Below are 25,258 nucleotides of genomic sequence, written 5' to 3'. Positions count from 1 at the left end.
AGCCCTCCTGCACTGGCCGCGGCTTCCAGAACACGGCCGCGGCTACAGGAAAATGGCCGCCGCCCCCCTGCACTGAGGACACTCGCGGCCGAGCTCTGGAAGCCACGGCCAGTGCAGGAGGGCTGCCTGGAGGAGGTGGATGGTGATCCAGCGTGGCCCACAGCCAGTGACTGGCTAAGTGGCCTGGGGGAGCAGGAGGGCTGTCGGACCTGGACCTTCCCCACTGCCCAGCAGCAGCAGATGGAGAGACAGCAACAATGGTGAGTTGCTGGTGGGAAATTCTGGCACTGTGGGGCATATGTGTTTCTGGCACTGTGGGGGCATTTCTGGCACTGTGGGGCATATGTGTATTTGGCATTGTGGGGGAATATCTGGCACTGTGGGGGCATATGTGTATCTGTCACTGTGGGGCATATGTGTCTCTGGCACTGTGGGGGCATATGTGGCACTGTGGTGGCATATGTGTATGTGGCACTGTGGTGGCATATGTGTATCTGGCACTGTGGTGGCATATGCGTATCTGGCACTGTGGTGGCATATGTGTATCTGGCACTGTGGTGGCATATGTGTATCTGGCACTGTGGTGGCATATGTGTATCTGGCACTGTGGGGCATATTATGTGTCTCTGGCACTGTGGGGGCATATGTGTCTGGCACTGTGGGGGCATATCTGGCACTGTGGGGGCATATGTGTATTTGGCACTGTGGCGGAATATCTGGCACTGTGGGGGCATTTCTGGCACTGTGGGGGCATATGTGTATTTGGCACTGTGGGGGGATATCTGGCACTGTGGGGGCATATGTGTCTCTGGCACTGTGGGGGCATATGTGTATTTGGCACTGTGGCGCAAAATCTGGCACTGTGGGGGCAAATCTGGCACTGTGGACATCACATTGTGCGGTGTAATGGGCATCATGGTATGGGGCGTAATGGGCATTACAGTGTGGTGAGCATTGGGTAATTGCCATCACAGTATGGGGTGCAATGGGCATCAAGGTGTGCGGCATAATGTGTAATTAGCATCACAATGTGCAATCTGCAGGTACACAATACAATCAAGGTACAGGCCACGCCCCCTTATGATAGGCCACACACCTAATTTTTCAGCGCGCCTCTGGTGCGCACAAGCATTCAGCCTTCCAGAAGGATGGGGGGTATGGGCCAGTGCTCTGGACTTGCCCCCTAGGCTAAAAGTTGCCAGCTAGCCCCTGGTGTTCCTGGTCCCTGAGTCCTCCAGAGTCTCGCAGTGTTGGTTCCTGCATCTTGCCCTGCTGCAGCTAAGTGTCCATTGGACTTTTCCCTTGTATTCCTCCTTTTTCCTGGTTTCCCTAATACCAGCCTGGGTGTCTGCATTGTGGGGCTTGTCCCTTCCAGTGCAGGATAGTACAGTTGAGGATTATTATTATTATTGCACCCCATCTTCTGAGCATTGTTGCCATTGTCTTTTATTGCATACCATCATCTGAGCATTGTTGCTATTGTTTATTATTGTTACTCATACCATCTTCTGAGCATTGTTGCCATTGTGTATATGTGCCACCGTCACGCATTGTTGTGTTCAACCAGAAGTTATCTCCTTCTGTTGTTACCCCTTGGGGGTTTCTGGGAGTTCCCCGTGGGAATTAGTTAGCCTGTCACCTTGCTCTCTCCTGGCCTCGGAGGACGTGTTGTCTGTACATAAGACCTGCCTGTAACGGAGTCTGGGCGGACAGCCGGGACGAGTACAGGCGAATCCTAGCCCTGCACACGTCTGTCGACTCCAGTGAAAGGCAACGGAGTTAGGTTTAGCGGGGACACTCCCAGAACCCTTACACCATCCTTAATACACCCAGTGGTCCCAGTCGTGTACCCACACACTGAACCATGATTCCTGACACCCTAACAGTAAGTAATATGAACCCAGATTCTAGACATGCCAACAGTAACTAATACTAACCCCAATATGCTCAGTAGTCCCAGTGCTGTCCCTACACACATCGAACCAAGATTACGGACACCCCAACAGTAACTAATACCATCCTTAACACACCCAGTGGTCCCAGTCGTGTACCCACACACCGAACCATGATTCCTGACACCCCAACAGTAACTAATACCAACCCCAATACGCCCAGTGGTACCAGTCCTGTGCCCACATGTACAGAACCAAGATTCCTGACACCCCAACAGTAACTAATACTAACCCCAATATGCCCAGTGGTCCCAGTCCTGTGCCCACAGACACCGAACCCAGGTTCCTGACACCCCAACAGTAAGTAATACCAACCCAAATACGCCCAGTGGTCCAAGTCCTGTGTCCACACACCGAACCCAGTTTCCTGACTCCCCAACAGTAAATAATAACAACCCCAATACACCCAGTGGTCCCAGTCCTGTACCCAGACACCAAACCCAGATTCCAGACATGCCAACAGTAACTAATACCAACCCCAATACACCCAGTGGTCCCGGTCCTGTACCCACAAACACTGAACCAAGATTCCTGACACCCCAACAGTAACTAATACCAACCCCAATATGCCCAGTGGTCCCAGTGCTGTGCCCACAGACACTGAACCCAGATTTCTGACACCCCAACAGTAACTAATACCAACCCAAATACGCCCAGTGGTCCAAGTCCTGTGCCCACACACACCGAACCCAGATTCCTGACTCCCCAACAGTAACGAATACCAACCCCAATACACCCAGTGGTCCCAGTCCTGTACCCAGACACCGAACCCAGATTCCAGACATGCCAACAGTAACTAATACTAACCCCAATATGACCAGTAGTCCCAGTCCTGTCCCTACACACACCGAACCCAGATTACGGACACCCCAACAGTAACTAATGCCAACCCCAATACGCCCAGTGGTCCCAGTTCCGTACCCATACACACGAATCAAGATTCCTAACAGCCCAACAGTAACTAATATCAACCCCAATGGTCCCAGTCCTGTGTCCATACACCTAACCCAGATTACTGACACCCCAACAGTAACTAATACAACCCCAATACGCCCAGTGGCCCCAGTCCTGTGCCCACACACACCGAACCCAGATTCCTGACACCCCAACTGTAACTAATACCAAGCTCAATACATCCAGTGGTCCCAGTCCTGTGCCCACACACACACCAAACCTGACACCCCAACAGTAACTAATATGAACCCCAATATGCCCAGTGGTCCCAGTCCTGTACCCACACACCGAACCCAGATTCTAGACATGCCAACAGTAACTAATACTAAGGTACTCTTTACCTAGAAGGGCGCCCGCGATTGGAATCGCGGGCGTCGGGGGTAAAAAATCGCGGTCATCGCGGGCATCGCGGGTACATAAAAATCGTCTGCCCGCGATGACCGCGATTTTCCCATAGGGAACAATGTTAAAAAGGATGATTGACCGCGATTTTAATGTAAAATGCCTCAATGCCCGCGATTTTACCATAGGAATCAATGTTAAATGGGCTACAGAGCCCAAATAGGCACAATTAACCCTTAAATGTCCCCCCAAATTTTTAACGCCACCCCACGATCCACGAGCGCAGCGAGCCACCGAGCCCGAAGCGTGGCGAGCGCAGCGAGCCCCGCGAGGGGACGCGGATACCTTCACAGGTAAACGCGTCCCTTCGCGGACTTCACAGGTGTCCGCGTCGCCACGGACACCTGTGAAGCCCGCAAGGGGACGCGTATAACTGTGAAGGTATCCGCGTCCCCTCGCGGGGCTCGCTGCGCTCGCCACGCTTCGGGCTCGGTGGCTCGCTGCGCTCGCCACACTATTCTATTCTCACCTCCACGCCAACGTGGATAGTAGGGCATGAAAAGGTCGGAGGACGCGTACCGCCGCCCCTCGCGGGCTCGCTGCGCTCGCCACGCTTCGGGTTGGCGTGGATCGTGGAGTGGCGTTACAAATTTGGGGGGACATTTAAGGGTTAATTGTGCCTATTTGGGCTCTGTAGCCCATTTAACATTGATTCCTATGGCCAAATCGCGGCCATTGAAGCATTGAATGTAAAATCGCGGTCAGCACAAAATTTAACATTGAACCCTATGGGAAATCGCGGTGATCGCGGGCATCGCATCGCGGCCGTTAATGTACTGCCCGCGATGCCCGCGATCACCACGACGGGCGCCCTTCTAGGTAAAGAGTACCAATACTAACACCAATATGCTCAGTAGTCCCAGTGCTGTCCCTACACACATCGAACCAAGATTACGGACACCCCAACAGTAACTAATACTAACCCCAATACGCCCAGTGGTCCCACTTTTGTGCCCACACACACCGAACCAAGATTCCTGACACCCCAACAGTAACTAATATCAACCCCAAAAGGCCCAATGGACCCAGTCCTGTGCCCACACGTACGGAACTAAGATTCCTGACACACCAACAGTACCTAATACTAACCCCGATACGCCCAGTTGTGCCAGTCCTGTGCCCACACACTGAACCCAGATTCCTGACTCCCCAACAGTAACTAATACCAACCATAATACGTCCAGTGGTCCCAGTCCTGTGCCCACACACACCGAACCCAGATTCCTGACACCCCAACAGTTACTAAGACCAACCCCAATATGCCCAGTGTTCGTAGTCCTATGCCCACATACCGAACCCAGACTCCGAAAACACCAACAGTAATACCAACCCCATTATACCCAGTGGTCCCTGTCATGTGCCCAAACATACACTGAACCCAGAATCTTGACACCCCAATAGTAACTAATGCCAACCCCAATATGCCCAGTTGTCTCAGTCCTATGCCCACACATAAACTGAACCCAGATTCCTGAAATCCGAACAATAACTAATACCAACCCAATAAACCCAGTCCTGTGCCTACACACACTGAACCCAGATTCCTGACACCCCAACAGTAATTAATATCAACCCCAATACGCCCAGTGGTCCCAGTCCTGTACCCACACACACCGAACCAAGATTCCTGACACCCCAACAGTAACTAATACCAACCCCAATACGCCCAGTGGTCCCAGTCCTGTACCCACACACACCGAACCAAGATTCCTGACACCCCAACAGTAACTAATATCAACCCCAATAGGCTCAATGGTCCCAGTCCTGTGCCCACACATACCGAACCCAGATTCCTGACACGCCAACTGTAACTAATGCTAACCCCGATACGCCTAGTGGTGTCAGTCTTATGCCCATACACACCGAACCCAGATTCCTGGCACCCCATCACTAACTAATAAAAACCCCAATATGCCCAGTCGTCCCAATCCTTTGCCTACATGCACCGAACCCAGACTCCTGACACCCCAACAGTAACTTATACAACCCCAATACGCCCCGTGGTCCCAGTCCTGTGCCCACACACAACGAACCCAGATTCCTGACACCCCAACTGTAACTAACACCAGCCCTAATACCCCCAGTGGTCCCAGTCCTGTGCCCACACACACACACCAAACCTGACACCCCAACAGTAACTAATATGAACCCCAATATGCCCAGTGGTCCCAGTCCTGTACCCAGACACCGAACCCAGATTCTAGACATGCCAACAGTAACTAATACTAACCCCAATATGCTCAGTAGTCCCAATCCTGTCTCTACACACATCGAACCAAGATTACGGACACCCCAACAGTAACTAATACTAACCCCAATACGCCCAGTGGTCCCACTTCTGTGCCCACACACACCGAACCAAGATTCCTGACACCCCAACAGTAACTAATATCAACCCAAAAATGCCCAGTGGTCCCAGTCCTGTGCCCACACACACCGATCCCAGTTTGTTGACACCCCATCAGTAAATAATAGCAACCTCAATACGCCCAGTGGTCCCAGTCCTATGCCCACACATACACTGAACCCAGATTCCTGAAATCTCAACAGTAACGAATACTAGCCAAATATGACCAGTGGTCCCAGTCCTGTGCCCACATACACACACTGGTTGTCATACTTGAATCATCCCTCTCCTTTGCCCCTCAGGTCCAATCCCTGGCGCAATCTTATCGGTTCCAGCTTCGCAGCATTGTTTGCATTAGTCCGTTCCGCTCCCAGATTGCAACTGTATTTGTCCACCCACTGTTCAACTAAAAGGTCAACTACAAAAACGGTCTGTTCTTACTGGCCTCCCGTGCACCCAGCTCGCTTCTTTCCTGTCTGTCCTCACTGGCCTCCCTAGCTACCAACTCGCTCTCCTCCAGTCTGTCCTCACTGGCCTCCCGCTCTCCCAGCTCGCTTCCACCCAGTCTGTTCTCACTGCTCTCCCACAATACCTAGTTGCTCCCCTGCAGTCTGTCCTCACTGGCCTCCCACGCTCCCCTGCAGTCTGTCCACACTGGACTCACATGCTACCATCTGGCTCTCCTCCAGTCTGTCCTCACTGTCCTCTTGTGCTCCCAGCTCACTCCCCTCCAGTCTGTCCTCACTGGCCTTCCGTGCTCCGAACTCGCTTCTTTCCTGTCTGGCCTCCCTAGCTACCAACTCGCTCTCCTCCAGTCTGTCCTCACTGGCCTCCCGCGCTCCCAGCTCGCTCCCCTCCAGTCTGTCCTCACTGGCATCCCACACTACCAGCTCGCTTCCTTCCGCTCTGTCCTCACTGGCCTCCCGCGCTCCCAGCTCGCTTCCCTCCAGTCTGTTCTCACTGGTCTCCCACGATAGCTAGTTGCTCCCCTACAGTCTGTCCTCACTGGCCTCCCACGCTCCCCTGCTTTCTGTCCTCTCTGGCCTCCCATGCTACCATCTGGCTCTCCTCCAGTCTGTCCTCACTGTTCTCCTGTGCTCTCAGCTCACTCCCCTCCAGTCCTTCCTTACTGGTCTCCCATGCTCCCAGCACGCTCCTCTTCAGTCTGTCCTCACTGGCCTCCAATGCTCCCATCTTGCACCCCTCCAGTCTGTCCTCAATGGCCTCGTGCTACCAGCTAGTCCCCCCCCCCCCCAATCTATCCTCACTGGCCTCCCACGCTCCCATCTCGGTCCCCTCCAGTATGTACTCACTGGACTCCCGTGCTCCAGCCTTAATACGCCCAGTATACCTAGCCCTGGGCCCACACACACCAAACCCAGATTTCTGACACCCCAACAGTGACTAATACCAACCCCAAAACGCCCAGTAGTCCCAGTCCTATACACACACACCGAAAGCAGATTCCGGACATGCCAACAATAACGAATACTAACCCCAGTACCGCCAACGGTCCCAGTCCTGTCCCTACACACCCCCAACCCAGATTCTGGATACCCCAACAGTAACTAATACCAAACCTTATATGCCCTGTGGTCCTTATTTTGTTCACAAATGCACGGAACCCAGATTCCTGAATCTGAATATATAATACCAAAGCCAATATGCCCAATGGTACGACTTCTGTGCCCACACACACACCAAACCCAGATTCCTGAAACCCCAACAGTAACTAATATCAACCCTAATACACCCAGTGGTCCCAGTCCTGAGCCCACTCACACCGAACCCAGATTCTTGACACCCCAAGAGTACTTAATACCAACCTCAATATGCCCAGTGGTCCCAGTCCTGTGCCCACACTCACTGAACCCAGATTCCTGACACCCCAAGAGTAACTAATATCAATCTCAATACACCCAGTGGTCCCAGTCCTGTGCCCACACACACACCGAACCCAGATACCTAATACCCCAACAGTAACTAATACCAACCCTAATATGCCGTGTGGTCCCTGTTTTGTTCCCACACACACAGAACACAGATTCCTGACACCCCAGCACTAACTAATACCAATCCCAATACGCCCAGTCGTACCACTTCTGTGTCCACACACCCCGAACCCAGATTCCTGACACCCCAACAGTAACTAATACCAACCCCAATGCGCCCAGTGCTTTCCAGTCCTGTGCCAACACACACCAAACCCAGAATACTGATACACTAACAGTAACTAATACCAACCCCAATATGCCTAGTGGTTCCAGTCCTGTGCCCACACACACCAAACCCAGATTCCTGACAACCCAACAGTAACTAATACCAACCGCAATAGGCACAGTGGTCCCGATCCTGTTCCAACACACACCAAATCCAGATTCCTGACACTGCAACTGTAATTAATACCAACCCCAATACGCCCAGTGGTCCCAGTCCTATGCCCACACACACCTAACCCAGATTCCTGACACCCCAACAGTAACTAATACCAACCCCAATACGCTCAGTGGTCCCAGTGCTGTGCCCACACACACTGGACCCAAATTCCTGACACCCCAAGAGTAACTAATATCAATCTCAATACACCCAATGGTCCCAGTTCTGTGCCCACACACTGAATCCAGATTCCTGACACCCCAACAGTAACTAATCCCAATCCCAATAGCCCAGTCGTACCACTTTTGTGCCCACACACACCGAACCCAGATTCCTAAGACGCCAAAAGTAACTAATACCAACCCTAATACACCCAGTGATCCCAGTCCTGAGCCCACACACACCGATCCCATATTCCTGACACCCCAAAAGTAACTAATAACAACCCCAATACACTCAGTGCTCCCAGTCCTGTCCCAAAACACACTGAACCCAGATTCCTGACAATTCAACAGTAAATAATACCAACCCCAATATACCCAGTGGTCCCAGTCCTGTGCCCACACACACCAAACCAAGATTTTTGACACTGCAACAGTAACTAATACCAACCCCAATACGCCCAGTGGTCCAAGTCCTGTCCCTACACACCGAACCCAGATTCCTGATACCCCAACAGTTACTAAAACCAACCCTAATATGCCCTGTGGTCCCTGTTTTGTGCCCACACAACCGGAACCCAGATTACTGAAACCTCAACAGTAAATAATACCAACCCCAATACGCCCAGTGGTACCACTTCTGTGCCCACACACACCGAACCCAGATTCCTGCCACCCTAACAGTAACTAATACCAAAGCAAATACACCCAGTGGTCCCAGTCCTGAGCCCAAACACACACACACTGAACCCAGATTCCTGACACCCCAACAGTGACTAATACCAACCCCAATATGCCCAGTGGTTCCAGTCCTGTGCCCACACACACCAAACCCATATTCCTGACAACCCAACAGTAACTAATACCAACCACAATACGCACAGTGCTCCCGGTCCTGTTCCAACACACACCAAATCCAGATTCATGACACTGCAACAGTAATTAATACCAACCCCAATACGCCCAGTGGTCCCAGTCCTATGCCCACACACACCGAACCCAGATCCTGACACCCCAACAGTAACTAATACCAACCCTAATACACCCAGTGGTCCCAGTCCTGAGCCCACACACTCACACTAACACACCGATCCCAGATTCCTGACACCCCAAAGGTAACTAATACCAACCCCAATACGCTCAGTGGTCCCAGTGCTGTGCCCACACACACTGGACCCAAATTCCTGACACCCCAAGAGTAACTAATATCAATCTCAATACACCCAATGGTCCCAGTTCTGTGCCCACACACACTGAATCCAGATTCCTGACACCCCAACAGTAACTAATACCAATCCCAATACGCCCAGTCGTACCACTTCTGTGCCCACACACACCGATCCCATATTCCTGACACCCCAAAAGTAACTAATAACAACCCCAATACACCCAGTGGTCAGAGTCCTGTACCAAAACACACTGAACCCAGATTCCTGACAATTCAACAGTAAATAATACCAACCCCAATATACCCAGTGGTCCCAGTCCTGTGCCCACACACACCAAACCAAGATTTTTGACACTGCAACAGTAACTAATACTAACCCCAATACTCCCAGTGGTCCAAGTCCTGTCCCTACACACCGAACCCAGATTCCTAATACCCCAACAGTAACTAAAACCAACCCTAATATGCCCTGTTGTCCCTGTTTTGTGCCCACACAACCGGAACCCAGATTACTGAAACCTCAACAGTAAATAATACCAACCCCAATACGCCCAGTGGTACCACTTCTGTGCCCACACATACCGAACCCAGATTCCTGCCACCCTAACAGTCACTAATACCAAAGCAAATACACCCAGTGGTCCCAGTCCTGAGCCCAAACACACACACACTGAACCAAGATTCCTGACACCCCACCAGAAACTGATACCAACCCCAATACACCCAGTGGTCCCAGTTCTGTGCCCACACACACCGAATCCAGATTCCTGACACCCCAACAGTAAATAATACCAACCCCGATACGCCCAGTGGTAGCACTTCTGTGCCCACACACACACCGAACCCAAATTCGTGACACCCTAACAGTAACTAACCTCAAAGCAAATACACACAGTGGTCCCAGTACTGAGCCCAAACACACACACACCGAAACCAGATTCCTGACATCCCAACAGTAACTAATACCAACCCCAATACGCCCAGTGGTCCCAGTCCTGTGCCCACACACACCAAACCCAGATTCCTGGACCCAGATTCCTGACACCCTATCAGTAAATAATACCAACCCTAATACACCCAGTGGCCCTAGTCCAGAGCCCACACACACACACACACCGAGCCCAGATTCCTGACACCCCACCAATAGTAAATAATATCAACCCCAATACGCCCAGTGTTTTCCAGTCCTGTGCCCACACCGAACCCAGATTACTGATACACTAACAGTAACTAATACCAACCCCAATATGCCCAGTGGTTCCAGTCATGTGCCCACTCACACACCGAACCCAGACAACCCAACAGTAACTAATACCAACACCAATACACACAGTGGTCCCTGTCCTGTTCCAACACACACCAAACCTAGATTCCTGACACTGCAACAGTAATTAAGACCAACCGCAATACGCCCAGTGGTACAACTTCTGTGCCCACACACACACCGAACCTAGATTCCTGCCACCCTAACAGTAACTAATACCAAAGCAAATACACCCAGTGGTCCCAGTCCTGAGCCCAAACACACACACTGAACCCAGATTCCTGTGCCCACACACACACACCAAACCCAGATTCCTGAAATCCCAACAGCAACTGACACCAACCCTAATACACCCAGTGGTCCCAGTCCTGAGCCCACACACCAAACCTAGATTTCTGACACTCCAACAGTAACTAATACCAACCCCAATACGCTCAGTGGTCCCAGTACTGTGCCCACACACACTGGACCCAGATTCCTGACAGCTCAACAGTAACAAATACCAACCCTAATACACCTAGTAGCCCCAGTCCTGTGCCCACACACACCGACCCAGATTTCTGATACCCCAACAGTAACTAATACCAACCCCAATACTCCCAGTGGTCCCAGTCCAGTCCCAATACACACCGAAATCAGATTCCTGACACCCCAAAAGTAAATAATTCCAATCCCAATATGCCCAGTGGTCCCAGTCCTGAGCCTACATACACCAAACCCTACATACACCAAACAGTAAATAATACCAACCCCAATACTCCCATTGGACCCATTCCTGTGCACACACACACCGAACCCTGACACCTCAACAGTAACTAAAACAAACCTCAATACACCCAGTGGTCCCAATGCTGAGCCCCCCCCCCACACACACACTCAATATGCCCAGTGGTCTCAGTCCTGTGCCCACACACACCGAAACCAGATTCCTGACACCTCAACTGTAACTAATACAAACCCCAAAATGCCCAGTGGTCCCAGTCCTGTGCCCACACACATCGAACCTAGATTCCTGACACCCCAACAGTAACTAATAGCAAACCCAGTACGCCCAGTGGTCCCTGTCCTGTGCCCACAACCACCAAAACCAGATTCCTGACACCTCAACTGTAACTAATACCAACCCCAATATGCCCAGTGGTCCCAGTCGTGAGCCTACATACACCAAACCCTACATACACCAAACAGTAAATAATACCAACCCCAATACTCCCATTGGACCAGTTCCTGTGCACACACACACCGAACCCTGACACCCAACAGTAACTAAAACAAACCTCAATACACCCAGTGGTCCCAATGCTGAGCCCACACACACACATACACACACCAAACCCAGATTCCTGACACCCCAACAATAACTAATATCAAACCCAATATGCCCAGTGGTCTCAGTCCTGTGCCCACACACACCAAAACCAGATTCCTGACACCTCAACTGTAACTAATATCAAACCCAATATGCCCAGTGGTCTCAGTCCTGTGCCCACACACACCAAAACCAGATTCCTGACAGCTCAACAGTAACAAATACCAACCCCAATACACCTAGTAGTCCCAGTCCTGTGCCCACACACACCGACCCAGATTTCTGATACCCCAACAGTAACTAATACCAACCCCAATACTCCCAGTGGTCCCAGTCCAGTCCCAACACACACCAAAATCAGATTCCTGACACCCCAAAAGTAAATAATTCCAACCCCAATACGCCCAGTGCCTACACACACCAAACCCAGATTCCTGACACAACAACAGTAACTAATACCAATCCCAATATGCCCAGTGGTCCCAGTCCTGTGCCCACACACATCAAACCTAGATTCCTGACACCCAACAGTAACTAATAGCAAACCCAGTACGCCCAGTGGTCCCTGTCCTGTGCCCACAACCACCAAAACCAGATTCCTGACACCTCAACTGTAACTAATACCAACCCCAATATGCCCAGTGGTCCCAGTCGTGAGCCTACATACACCAAACCCTACATACACCAAACAGTAAATAATACCAACCCCAATACTCCCATTGGACCCATTCCTGTGCACACACACACCAAACCAAGATTACTGACACCCCAAGAGTAACTAATACCAACCCCAATATGCCCAGTGGTTCCAGTCCTGTCCCAACACACACTGAAACCAGATTCCTGACACCCCAACAGTAAATAATACCAACGCCAATACGCCCAGTGGTACCACTTCTGTGCCCACACACACCGAACCCAGATTCCTGAATCCCCAACAGTAACTAAAACCAACCCTAATACACCCAGTGGTCCCAGTCCTGAGCACACACACACACACACTGATCCCAGATTCCTGACACCCCAACAGTAACTGATATTAACCCCAATACGCCCAGTGGTTCCAGTACTGTCCTAACACACTGAACCCAGATTCCTGACACCCCAACAGTAAATATTACCAACCCCAATATATAGTTTTTTTTTTTTTTTTATATATATATATATACTTTTTATTGGGTTTTAAAAATAGATTTGAACACAAACATAGAAACTACATACAAATTTTACAGGTAGGCAGAAGACATACCATTATACAAAGACAACAAGCAGTTGAGTCCATTGCATTTGGGTGAGCTAAGTGCTGCAGTGGCCTGCATCGTAATTGGGGGCAAGGGTTAATGTGCTGCGGTGCAAAAATGTTGTTATTAACAGGCATTTACTAGATGGGGCATGGTTGTCGGTCAAATCTGGATGGCTGACTGATGTATACCAGTGTGTTTTCTAGAGCTGGCTATATGTCCTTTTGGATAGCTAACATAGCCTATTGCTTGGTATCATCGGTCTAAGTACAACTATATGAGCCATTATACAAATATTCGGGCCCTATATCCAATATATCTGATGTTTATGCTATGCTTCTGAACCCGCATATTAGTATACAGATGAGCATTTTATTGTCTTGCAGGAGTGTTATGTGTCGATGGATTAACAAAACAAAAGAAAGACTCATTTAATCTTATATAGTGTCGATTGTGTATAATTTACTTAAGTGTCTTTTATTTATTTTTCTTTTTTTATTAAATTCTTTTTATTTCCCTTTTCCCCAGTTACATTCAGTGTTAAAAATTTTCTCAAAGGGTGACGTAGCGTCAAAGTGGAATATTTTATATGTGTAATAGTTTCTTAAATGTGCTTCTAAGTTATTTATATGATTATTATTTGTTTACTGTGTTTCTAGTGCGCCAATAAGGCGAAGCTTTCCATCTACTCCAGATTATATCGTGCTTACCCAGTGTATTTCTACTGACAAATAAATGCTTCTCTTGTTCAACTGTATAGTTGACTAATGCTATCCATTCCTCTAATGCTGGCCCGGTTTTAGCCATCCAGTATCTTGTGATTATCACCTTGGCTAGGGTGCATAGAGACAGAATGTACATTTTATAGCCCCATTCACAACTACTATCAAAGATATTCAAAAGACAGCAATTCCTCGACATTTGCTCTCTCTTTACCCCAGTATTGACCATTATGCATATCGCTTTTTCCCAAAAGTCAGCCACCAATTCACACTCCCAGAGCAGATGAAAGAATGTACCCGGATATTCCTTACATCTAGTACAGTTTATAGAGGATACTGCGCCGTATTTGATCATTCTGGATGGTGACATATAAGCTCTATGCAGTACAAATAGCTGAATTTGTTGCACTCTTATAGCATTAGTGGCTTTGATGGTACTTCCTAGTGCAGAATGCCATTCATCATCCAGTAGTGGGCCCAGGTCGGCTTCCCACTTGGCCCTTAATTTGACCAAGTGGTCGTTAGATGTCTCTTTTATCATTGTTTTATAGATTCTGGATACCTTTTTCCTGTTCCCTGTTTTAATGATCTTTTTGATCGGGGACTCTTCAAAATTTGGGAGGGAATTACCAAAATGTTGGTCCAGTATGCTCCTTACTTGTAAGTAGCGAAAAAAATATGTCTTAGGTAGTCCAAATTCGCTCCGTAGTTGTGTAAATGACTTGACCCGGGCATCTAAATAGAACTGGCTAATAGCGATAACCTGGAATGGACCCCATACCTCATTGAGTTGTAGTTCCTTCAGGTCGCCCAGCATCCAACTATCCTCGATGGGATGTTGTGGATCTATGCTTTTACAGCCAATTGCTTTATTTGCTTCTTTCCACACCTTGATAGCCTGGACTACCAAGGGATGATCTTTGGCAAGGGTATGGCCCTGAAGTAGCCTACAGATTGGCCTTACTCCAGGTGTAGAGCTATTAACCAGGTCCTTTATCAGGTCACTACCTAGATCATCTTCAAACCAATCTTTCAGTTGGGATAATTGGGCCGCTAAATAGTAATTTCTGAATTCAGGCAAGGCCATCCCTCCTTGGTCTCTATCTTTGACTAGCATATTAAGGCGAATTTTAGGTCTTGAGTTATTCCAAATGAATGAGGTGATAACGCTGTTGATCTTCCTAAAGAGGGATTGGGGAAGGTAGATTGGTGATTGTTGCAGAATGTATAGGATCTTCGGGAGTATTATCATTTTAACGAGATTAACTCGACCCAACGTTGTTAGGGGTAGTCTGCCCCACGTTTTACATTTGGACTCTAAAAGGGCCATTAAAGGTTGTATATTTAGGGGGATAAATTCTTTTGGGTCCTCGGAGATCCAAATACCGAGATATTTAAATTTCCGTACCCAATTTAGCGGAATAGGAGTAAGGGGAGGAGGTAAACCACTATGATTTACAGCAATAATAACCCCAATATATAGTTACATAGTAGGTAAGGCTGAAAAAAGACTTTCGTCCATCTAATACGCCCAGTGGTACCACTTCTGTGCCCACACACACACCAAAACCAGATTCCTGACACCTCAACAGTAACTAATAGGAACCCAAATATGCCCAGTGGTCCCAGTCCTGTGTCCACACACACCAAACCCAGATTCCTGACACCCCAACGGTAACTAATACCAACCCCAATAAGCCCAGTGGTCCCTGTCCTATGCCCCACACATACACTGAACCCAGAATCCTGACACCCCAACAATAACTAAAACCAACCCCAATAGGCCCAGTGGTCCCAGCCCTGTGCCCACACACACCAAATCCAGATTCCTGACACGTCAACTGTAACTAATACCAATCCCAATACGCCCAGTGGTCTCAGTCCTATGCCCACACACACCAAACCCAGATTACTGACACCCCAATAGTAACTAATACGAACCCAAATATTCTCAGTGGTCCCAGTCCTGTGTCCACACACACTGAACCCAGATTCCTGACACCCCAACAGTAACTAATACCAACTCCAATACGCCCAGTGGTCCCTGTCCTTTTCCCAAACACACTGAACCCAGATTCCTGACACAACAACAGTAACTAATACCAATCCCAATATGCCCAGTGGTCCCAGTCCTGAGCCTACATACACCAAACCCTACATACACCAAACAGTAAATAATACCAACCCCAATACTCCCATTGGACCCATTCCTGTGCACACACACACACCGAACCCTGACACCCAACAGTAACTAAAACAAACCTCAATACACCCAGTGGTCCGAATGCTGAGCCCACACACACACACACACATACACATACCAAACCCAGATTCCTGACACCCCAACAATAACTAATATCAAACCCAATATGCCCAGTGGTCTCAGTCCTGTGCCCACACACACCAAAACCAGTATCCTGACACCTCAACTGTAACTAATATCAAACCCAATATGCCCAGTGGTCTCAGTCCTGTGCCCACACACACCAAAACCAGATTCCTGACACCTCAACTGTAACTAATACAAACCCCAAAATGCCCAGTGGTCCCAGTCCTGTGCCCACACACATCGTACCTAGATTCCTGAAACCCCAACAGTAACTAATAGCAAACCTAGTACGCCCAGTGGTCCCTGTCCTGTGCCCACAACCACCAAAACCAGATTCTTGACACCTCAACTGTAACTAATACCAACCCCAATATGCCCAGTGGTCCCAGTTGTGAGCCTACATACACCAAACCCTACATACACCAAACCGTAAATAATACCAACCCCAATACTCCCATTGGACCCATTCCTGTGCACACACACACACCGAACCCAGATTACTGACACCCCAAGAGTAACTAATACCAACCCCAATATTCCCAGTGGTTCCAGTGCTGTCCAAACACACACTGAAACCAGATTCCTGACACCCCAACAGTAAATAATACCAACCCCAATACGCCCAGTGGTACCACTTCTGTGCCCACACACACCGAACCCAGATTCCTGAATCCCCAACAGTAACTAAAACCAACCCTAATACACCCAGTGGTCCCAGTCCTGAGCACACACACACACACTGATCCCAGATTCCTGACACCCCAACAGTAACTGATATTAACCCCAATACGCCCAGTGGTTCTAGTCCTGTCCTAAAACACTGAACCCAGATTCCTGACACCCCAACAGTAAATATTACCAACCCCAATACGCCCAGTGGTACCACTTCTGTGCCAACACACACTGAACCCAGATTCCTGACACCCAAACAGTAACTAATATCAACCCCAATACGCCCAGTGGTCCCAGTCCTGTGCCCACACACACACCAAACCAGATTCCTGACACCTCAACAGTAACTAATAGGAACCCGAATATGTTCAGTGGTCCCAGTCCAGTGTCCACACCCACACACACCAAACCCAGATTCCTGACACCCCAACCGTAACTAATACCAACCCCAATACGCCCAGTGGTCCCTGTCCTATGCCCCACACATACACTGAACCCAGAATCCTGACACCCCAACAATAACTAAAACCAACCCCAATAGGCCCAGTGGTCCCAGTTCTATGCCCACACACACCAAACCCAGATTACTGACACCCCAACAGTAACTAATACGAACCCGAATATTCTCAGTGGTCCCAGTCCTGTGTCCACACACACTGAACCCAGATTCCTGACACCCCAACAGTAACTAATACCAACTCCAATACGCCCAGTGGTCCCTGTCCTTTGCCCACACACACTGGACCCAGATTCCTGACACAACAAAAGTAACTAATACCAACCCCAATATGCCCAATAGTTCCAGTCCTGTGCCCACACATACCACAGTGCGTCACTGTGAACAAGCCCCTTTGCGAAACACGCGTCAGGCGCACCTAGGACCGGCCCCTGACATCACCTGCAACCCGGAACAGGTTAGACAAAATCGCTTGGTCAAACTCTACAGTGCATCTAGCCAATATCTCACAGTGTGTATGGGGCTTTAGATACATGTATCGTATGCTAATTATGATGTCATGTGTGACCGATCTCCCTGCATGGTTGAAATATAGGGGGATATTTACTAAAAAAAAATTCGTAGAAAAAAATCGTATTTTCAAATGAAAATACAAATTTTTCTGGTGTATACGTATTTTGGGCATTTACTATGCCAAATAAAATGTATTTTCGTATTCTTAATGATGGAACATTCGTATTTGTATTTACAAATATGAATGAGTACACCATCGAAAGAATACGGCAAAATCACCATTCAAAAGAATGGTGGTTCCTGATTTACTAAGCAGCCGTATTGATAATACGGCTGCTAATTAGTGTATAACTGCCACGAATATACGGCAGGAAAATACACTTTATTTTCCTGTCGTATTTGGCAGAAGCCTGCACAGATCAGTCAGATCCGTGCAGGCTTCAGTGTAAAAAATAGAGAAAAAAATTAATAATTAATCGCCAGCAGCTTGAAGAAGCTGGAAGAAGCCCAGGACTATGGTGGATCAAGACTTCAGATCTTCCACGGAGGACCTGGGTGAGTAGGATTTCCTTCCACAGGTCCCCCATGGATTTCTTCGGACCCCGGACTGCACGACGACACGGACGACGCCGACATGGACATCGACATGGAGAAGAATGCCGACATAGATCCGGACCAGGACAAGGCACCGGATCAAGACCCAGGGACCTACCGACGGGATCAAGATAGGTAAGTATCAGTATGTGTGTAATGTATGTATTATTTTTCTTATGTGTCAGTGTGTGTTTATTTCACTATTTTTTTTACTGTGGAACTACAAGTGCCAGCGGGCCCTTTAATGCCCCGCAGGCTGGTAGTTGTGGTTCTCCAAGTCCCAGCTTGCGGGGGAGGCTTGCTGGGACTCATAGTTCCACAGTTTAAAACAATAGTTTTAACATCTATTTTTTTTACACTGAATCAGCTCGATGCCCAGGGGCATCGAGGACAGCACCAGGCTTCAGCCTGGTCAGGTAAGTCCTGGAGGGGGGGACTCCTTTATTGGGGGGTCCTCACACCCCCAGGACCCCTGGCCAAGCTGACCACTCAGGGGGTTAATGCTTTGGCCGGGGGGACTTGTATAAAAAGTTTCCCCCCGGCTGTGGCATTATCCTGCTGGCTGGTTTGGCCTGGGGCTGTTTCTTAAAATACGGGGGACCCCTAGTCATTTTGTCCCCCGTATTTTGGGAAGCAGCCCCGGAACCTGGGACTGGTTTTAAAAAATCGGGGAACCCCTATTTGTCGGGTTTCCTGATTTTTTTTTTTTTTTTAATTACCGGACCCGGCTTTGTCAGCCTGGTGCTGGTTACAGCTCTGGGGGGGACCCCATGCTGTTTTTTATAATTTATTTATTTTACAATTTTTTTTACACACTGCAGCCTGCACGAATCTGACTGATCCGTGCAGACTGCCTACACTAATTCGTATTAGCGGCCGTATATACGGCCAGCTAATACAAATTAATACGACATCGGAGGATTACAAAGCAGTCGTATATGACTGCTTTGTAAATCCCCCTCCGGAACACGACTTTGCATACGAGGTATGCAGTTGTATTAATTCGTAGCAAGAATAGGAATACAATTTTTTGTATTCGTATTCTTAGTAAATTTCCCCCATAGGATTCAATGAACACTGATTAGGATATAGTTAAAACATATATAAAAATATTAATTATTCCCTGATGAGATTCTTGACTGGCTGGTTACAAGATCAAGATGTTTATACTAATAAAATATTTTCCTTATATCTATGATCAGGGTCCTGTAGAGGTTTAGGATAATCCCCTCACCTTTCACTCTAGAGTGGGCCAATTTGGGCATTTTTTTCAAGGGGGCAAAAACTTAATTTAGGTGATAGGAAATGACTGCTTGTTATAAGTAGAGATGTGCAGACTTGGATTCCAGAGATCCGAGCCCCCACGGACGTCATCATTCCAAGCCCGGTTTCGAGCAGCGCTCGGAGATTCCCGCCTGACTCGGGTCCGTCCGCGTGGTCAGAACGTCATCTCCCGGAGCCGGATTTCTCGAGGCTTTAAAAGCGGCTGCTGCGCCCGCCATCTTCACTCCAGTCTAGTAGTGGGTTGGGAGAGGGTGTGTTGGTGCTGCTGCTGGGGCTTAAACTTGAGCTTGACCTTGAGCTTGAACGCAATATTTTTCTATCGCTGGGGCTGTCTCTCAGTGCTGCTGTGTAGTCTAACTGTGTACTTGTAGTACTACTGTCTCCTCTGTGCGGTCTACCTCTGGTGTGCTGTGCTGTAATTAATTATTTTATTCGCTGGGGCTGTCTCTCTCAGTGCTGCTGTGTACTCTGTTCTCCTCTCTGCTTAGGAGAACAGTCTAACTGTGTACCTGTAGTACTACTGTCTCCTCTGTGCTGGGGCCTACCTCTGGTGCTGTGCTGTGCCTGTAATATTTTATTATATATTAATAATTAATTAATTAATTATATTATATATATAGTCCACTGATGCTGCCTGCACTGAATCTGTTGCCACTGGCAGTGCTACTGCCTACCTACTGTACCTACCTAGTACATACTAGGCTGCTATATCTAATTTAATTAAAAAATAATACTTGTGCTGTGTGGGACTGTAAAAAATAATTACATGCTGCTGGTGCACTGACGTGTGCCACTGAGTGCCACTGCCAAGCAGTACCTAATATAAAATTAATTATTATATAAATTCTGCTGGTGCACTGCATAAAGCTACTGGTGGTGTGTAATATAATACCTACCTTTTGTGGTGACCACTGGCAGTGCTACTGCCTGCCTGCCTACCTAGTACCTAGCAGGGTTGCCGACTTTAAAAAAATCCTCTCCGGGAGAAGCCCGGAGAGGAATCTTGCATTACGCGTTTTGGGGGTGGGGCATAACTGTGATGCCATTAAGCCCCGCCCCCATTACGACAAATAGCCTAAATAACTGTTATCCATGGAGGGGGCGGGGCTAAAACGTCACGATTGTGCCATTTTAGCTCCGCCCCCTCCCCTGAGACCCGCGGATTGCGGCATATAAATGCCGCGATCGGGGGGCTCAGTGGGGGTCCCCCTGATTACGGGAGGGTTGCCCACCCTTCCGGGGGCCGGGAGGAAGGACCCGATTTTCGGGAGACTCCCGCAAATTCCGGGAGGGTCGGCAACCCTGGTACCTAGTAGTTTATTTTCTCTACCTACTAGGCTGCTATATTATTAATAATTAATTGCATTATATTATATAGTCCACTGGTGCTGCCTGCCTGCACTGAATACCGTGAATAGAGGTTGCCAGTATTATTTACTCAGTCCACTGTTGCCACTGGCAGTGTTACTGCCTAAGTGTACCAACCTAGTAGTACAAGTACATACTAGGCTGCTATATCTAATTTAATAAAAAAAAAAATACTTGTGCTGTGTGGGACTGTAAAAAATAATTCCATGCTGCTTGTGCACTGACGTGTGCCACTGAGTGCCACTGCCAAGCAGTACCTAATAATAAAATTAATTATTATAAATTCTGCTGGTGCACAATACTAATATTGCTGACGTATCTACCTGTCTTGTGCCTAGTACTGTCTTATCTACCTGTCTGGTGCCTATGACTGCCATATCTACCATCTGGTCTGGGGCTCACTGCCTAATACTGGCGTATCTCTACCTGTCTGGTCTGGGGCTCACTGCCTAATACTGCCGTAACTACCGTCTGGTCTGGGGCTCACTGCCTAATACTGCCATAACTACCGTCTGATCTGGGGCTCACTGCCTAATACTGCCATATCTACCGTCTGATCTGGGGCTCACTGCCTAATACTGCCATATCTACCTGTCTGGTCTGGGGCCCATTACCTAATACAGCCATATCTACCTGTCTGGTCTGGGGCCCACTGCCTAATACTGCCGTATCTACCGTCTGTTTTGTGGCTCACTGCCTAATACTGGCGTATCTACCGTCTGGTCTGGGGCTCACTGCCTAATACTGCCATTACTACCGTCTGATCTGGGGCTCACTGCCTAATACTGCCATATCTACCTGTCTGGTCTGGGGCCCATTGACTAATACAGCCATATCTACCTGTCTGGTCTGGGGCCAACTGCCTAATACTGCCGTATCTACCGTCTGTTTTGTGGCTCACTGCCTAATACTGGCGTATCTATCTGTCTGGTGCCTAGTACTGCCTTATCTACCGCTGAAGTGCCACTCTTACATGAGCCACATGAGGCACATGAGTGTTTGTGCCGCACACTTGTGTGGCTTAGCATAGTTATCCAGCTACCTCGGTGCAACCTTTTGCCCTAAAAACAATATTGTGAGGTGTTCAGAATAGACTGGAAATTAGTGGAAATGAATGTTATTGAGGTTAATATAGCGTAGGAGCAAAAAAAAAAAAACCCACATTCTGCGATTTTAGCAGTTTTTATGCTTTTTTAACAAAAAAAATCAGAACCCAAAAAATCCAAACACAAAACACTTAGGAGGTGTTTTGCCAAAACCCATTAGAACCCAAAACCTCAAGGTAATCAGAACCCAAAACCCAAAAAGTGGCCGGTGAACATCCCTAGTTATAAGTGCAAAAAAGACCATTCTACAGCAATGATTACAGCCAACCCCTATTCATTTCCAATTATATATAGAGAAACCTACTGTTATTTCTTGAATGGTCTCAGTGGAAATGATGTTTGATAAGGAGAACTACATGTAGACCGCTTCTTTTTGATATACGTATGGGAACGTTTTATTGTAGCTTTGTCAATCTTAGTGCAATCCCATAACTATCATAGCATGTGGCTGACCCAGGGGTACGAAACACAACATTTCATGGTGATCCTTCCATTATGTTGCCCGATCGGTGAGTGCCAGACACCCTTTTTTTCCACCAATACACTGAGCGTGCGCTCCCATACACTGAGTATGCTTCCCAATATCTGGTAATATGTTCTCCATTACAGAGGATGTGCCAGCCTACATTACAGGGTTGTAAACTTATTACAGGGTATGAGCACCCAATCATAGGCAGTGTGTGTGCCCCAGTATGGGGAGGGGGGCATATCTCATGATTTGATTTTTTTGAGAACCTTTAGCATAATCCTCATTCCACCCATTTTACATGGAAATGGGGAAGATGCAGCAGGTGATCTATACTTCTGAGAGTCTATGGGATTCCCTAAATATATGTGACAGCCAAAATGTCACAAGAGAGAAGACTTACAGCATCATTAGGATCCAAAGTGGTCTTCATCTGATCTTCAAGTAGACCCAGGCTGAGACACTGCACTGCATACAGGTAATGACTCATCTCATCTCCCAGTACTGGCCAGCCATGGATAATGTGCTGTAACAAGCAGACATGGATAATATGCTGTAACAAGCAGACATGGATAATGTGCACAAGACATGGATAATGTGCGGCAGACATGGATAATGTGCACAAGACATGGATAATGGGCTGTAGACATGGATAATGTGCAGCAGACATGGACATTGTGCAGCAGCCATGGATAATGAGCCACCACAAGGAGACATGGATATTTTGCTATCACAAACCGACATGGATAATGTGCAGCAGACATGGATAATGGGCTGTAGACATGGATAATGTGCAGTAGACATGGATAATGTGCGGCAGACATGGATAATGTGCACAAGACATGGATAATGGGCTGTAGACATGGATAATGTGCAGCAGACATGGACATTGTGCAGCAGCCATGGATAATGAGCCACCACAAGGAGACATGGATATTTTGCTATCACAAACCGACATGGATAATGTGCAGCAGACATGGATAATGGGCTGTAGACATGGATAATGTGCGGCAGACATGGATAATGTGCGGCAGACATGGATAATGTGCACAAGACATGGATAATGAGCTGTAGACATGGATAATGTGCAGCAGACATGGACAATGTGCAGCAGCCATGGATAATGAGCCACCACAAGGAGACATGGATATTTTGCCATCACAAACCGACATGGATAATGTGCAGCAGACATGGATAATGTGCGGCAGACATGGATAATGGGCCGTCACAAGCAGACAAGGATAATGAGCCACCACAAGGAGACATGGATATTTTGCCATCACAAACCGACATGGATAATGTGCAGCAGACATGGATAATGTGCGGCAGACATGGATAATGGGCCGTCACAAGCAGACAAGGATAATGGGCCGTCACAAGCAAACATGGATAATGGGCCATCACAAGCAGACAAGAATAATGGGCCATCACACGCAGACATGGATAATGGGCCATCACAAGCAGACAAGAATAATGGGCCGTCACACGCAGATATGGATAATGGGCCGTCACACGCAGATATGGATGATGGGCCGTCACACACAGATATGGATGATGGGCCGTCACAAGCAGACATGGATGATGGGCCGTCACAAGCAGACATGGATAATGGGCAGACATGGATAATGGGCCGTCACAAGCAGACATGGATAGTGGGCCATCACAAGCAGACATGGATAATGGGCTGGAATCAGCAAATACAGATTTATCACAGATACGATTCTTTACATTTCTGACCTTATGGATAAATTGTCTCATATTCTTCTTCCACAGATATTCCAGCATCTCCTAGGAAAATAAACTTAGTCAGTCCCTCTAAGGCAAGCATGTCCAAACTATGGCCCTCCAGATGTTGTGAAACTACAAGTCCCATCATGCCTTGCCACAGTTTGCTATTAGGGAATGCTAAAACGATTGTAAGGCATGCTGGGATGTGTAGTTTCACAACAGCTGGAGGGCCGCAGTTTGGACATGTCTGCTCTAAGGTGTAAACTAATCAGTAATAGAGAAGCTTAATATGATTCTTCCCTCATCCTCCCACACCTGCTATATGTTCTTTCCATGTGCACACATACTATAGATGTACTGTGGCCAGAGACACCCCCCCCCCCCCCCCCCTCGCCCACATCATGGCACTGAAGAGGTTAATCCCTCTGATGCATCGTCATCTTTAAACAACAACGGGCGCTTGACATGTTTAAAATGTGCATGCAGCACTACATATAACATGTTAAAACACAACTGTAGAATTACATGTTACATGTAGTGCTGTACACACAGCTGTATGATTACATGTTACATGTAGTGCTGTCGGCACAGCTGTAGGATTCCATGTTACATGTAATGCTGTAGGCACAGCTGTAGGATTACACGTTATATGTAGTGCTGTACGCACAGTTGTAGGATGACATGTTATATATAGCGATGTATGCACAGATGTAGGATTACATGTTATATGTAGCACTGTACGCACAGATGTAGGATTACATGTTAAATGTAGCGCTGTAGGCACAGCTGTAGGATTGCATGTTATATGTAGTGCTGTACGCACAGCTGTAGGATTACATGTTATA

At 48.0% G+C, this 25,258-nt stretch overlaps 1 protein-coding gene across 4 annotated transcripts in view; it reads right to left on the bottom strand.

The window, feature by feature from the left end:
* Window positions 1-25,258, bottom strand: part of ELMO3 (engulfment and cell motility 3) — a 286,359-nt gene that overhangs the window by 70,450 nt on the left and 190,651 nt on the right. For all 4 annotated transcript variants that reach the window (XM_083164845.1, XM_083164844.1, XM_083164843.1 and 1 more), the window contains exons 10-11: window positions 24,423-24,473; window positions 23,089-23,211 (exon numbers count right to left, since the gene is read on the bottom strand). In XM_083164845.1, coding sequence (XP_083020971.1) covers window positions 23,089-23,211; window positions 24,423-24,473 — 174 coding nt within the window. The remainder of the gene's footprint in view (window positions 1-23,088; window positions 23,212-24,422; window positions 24,474-25,258) is intronic.

This window comes from Crinia signifera, chromosome 11 (assembly GCF_055691185.1).
Source record: "Crinia signifera chromosome 11, ASM5569118v1, whole genome shotgun sequence".
Classification (NCBI taxonomy): Eukaryota; Metazoa; Chordata; class Amphibia; order Anura; family Myobatrachidae; genus Crinia; species Crinia signifera.
This window is presented reverse-complemented; position numbering and strand designations above follow the sequence as displayed.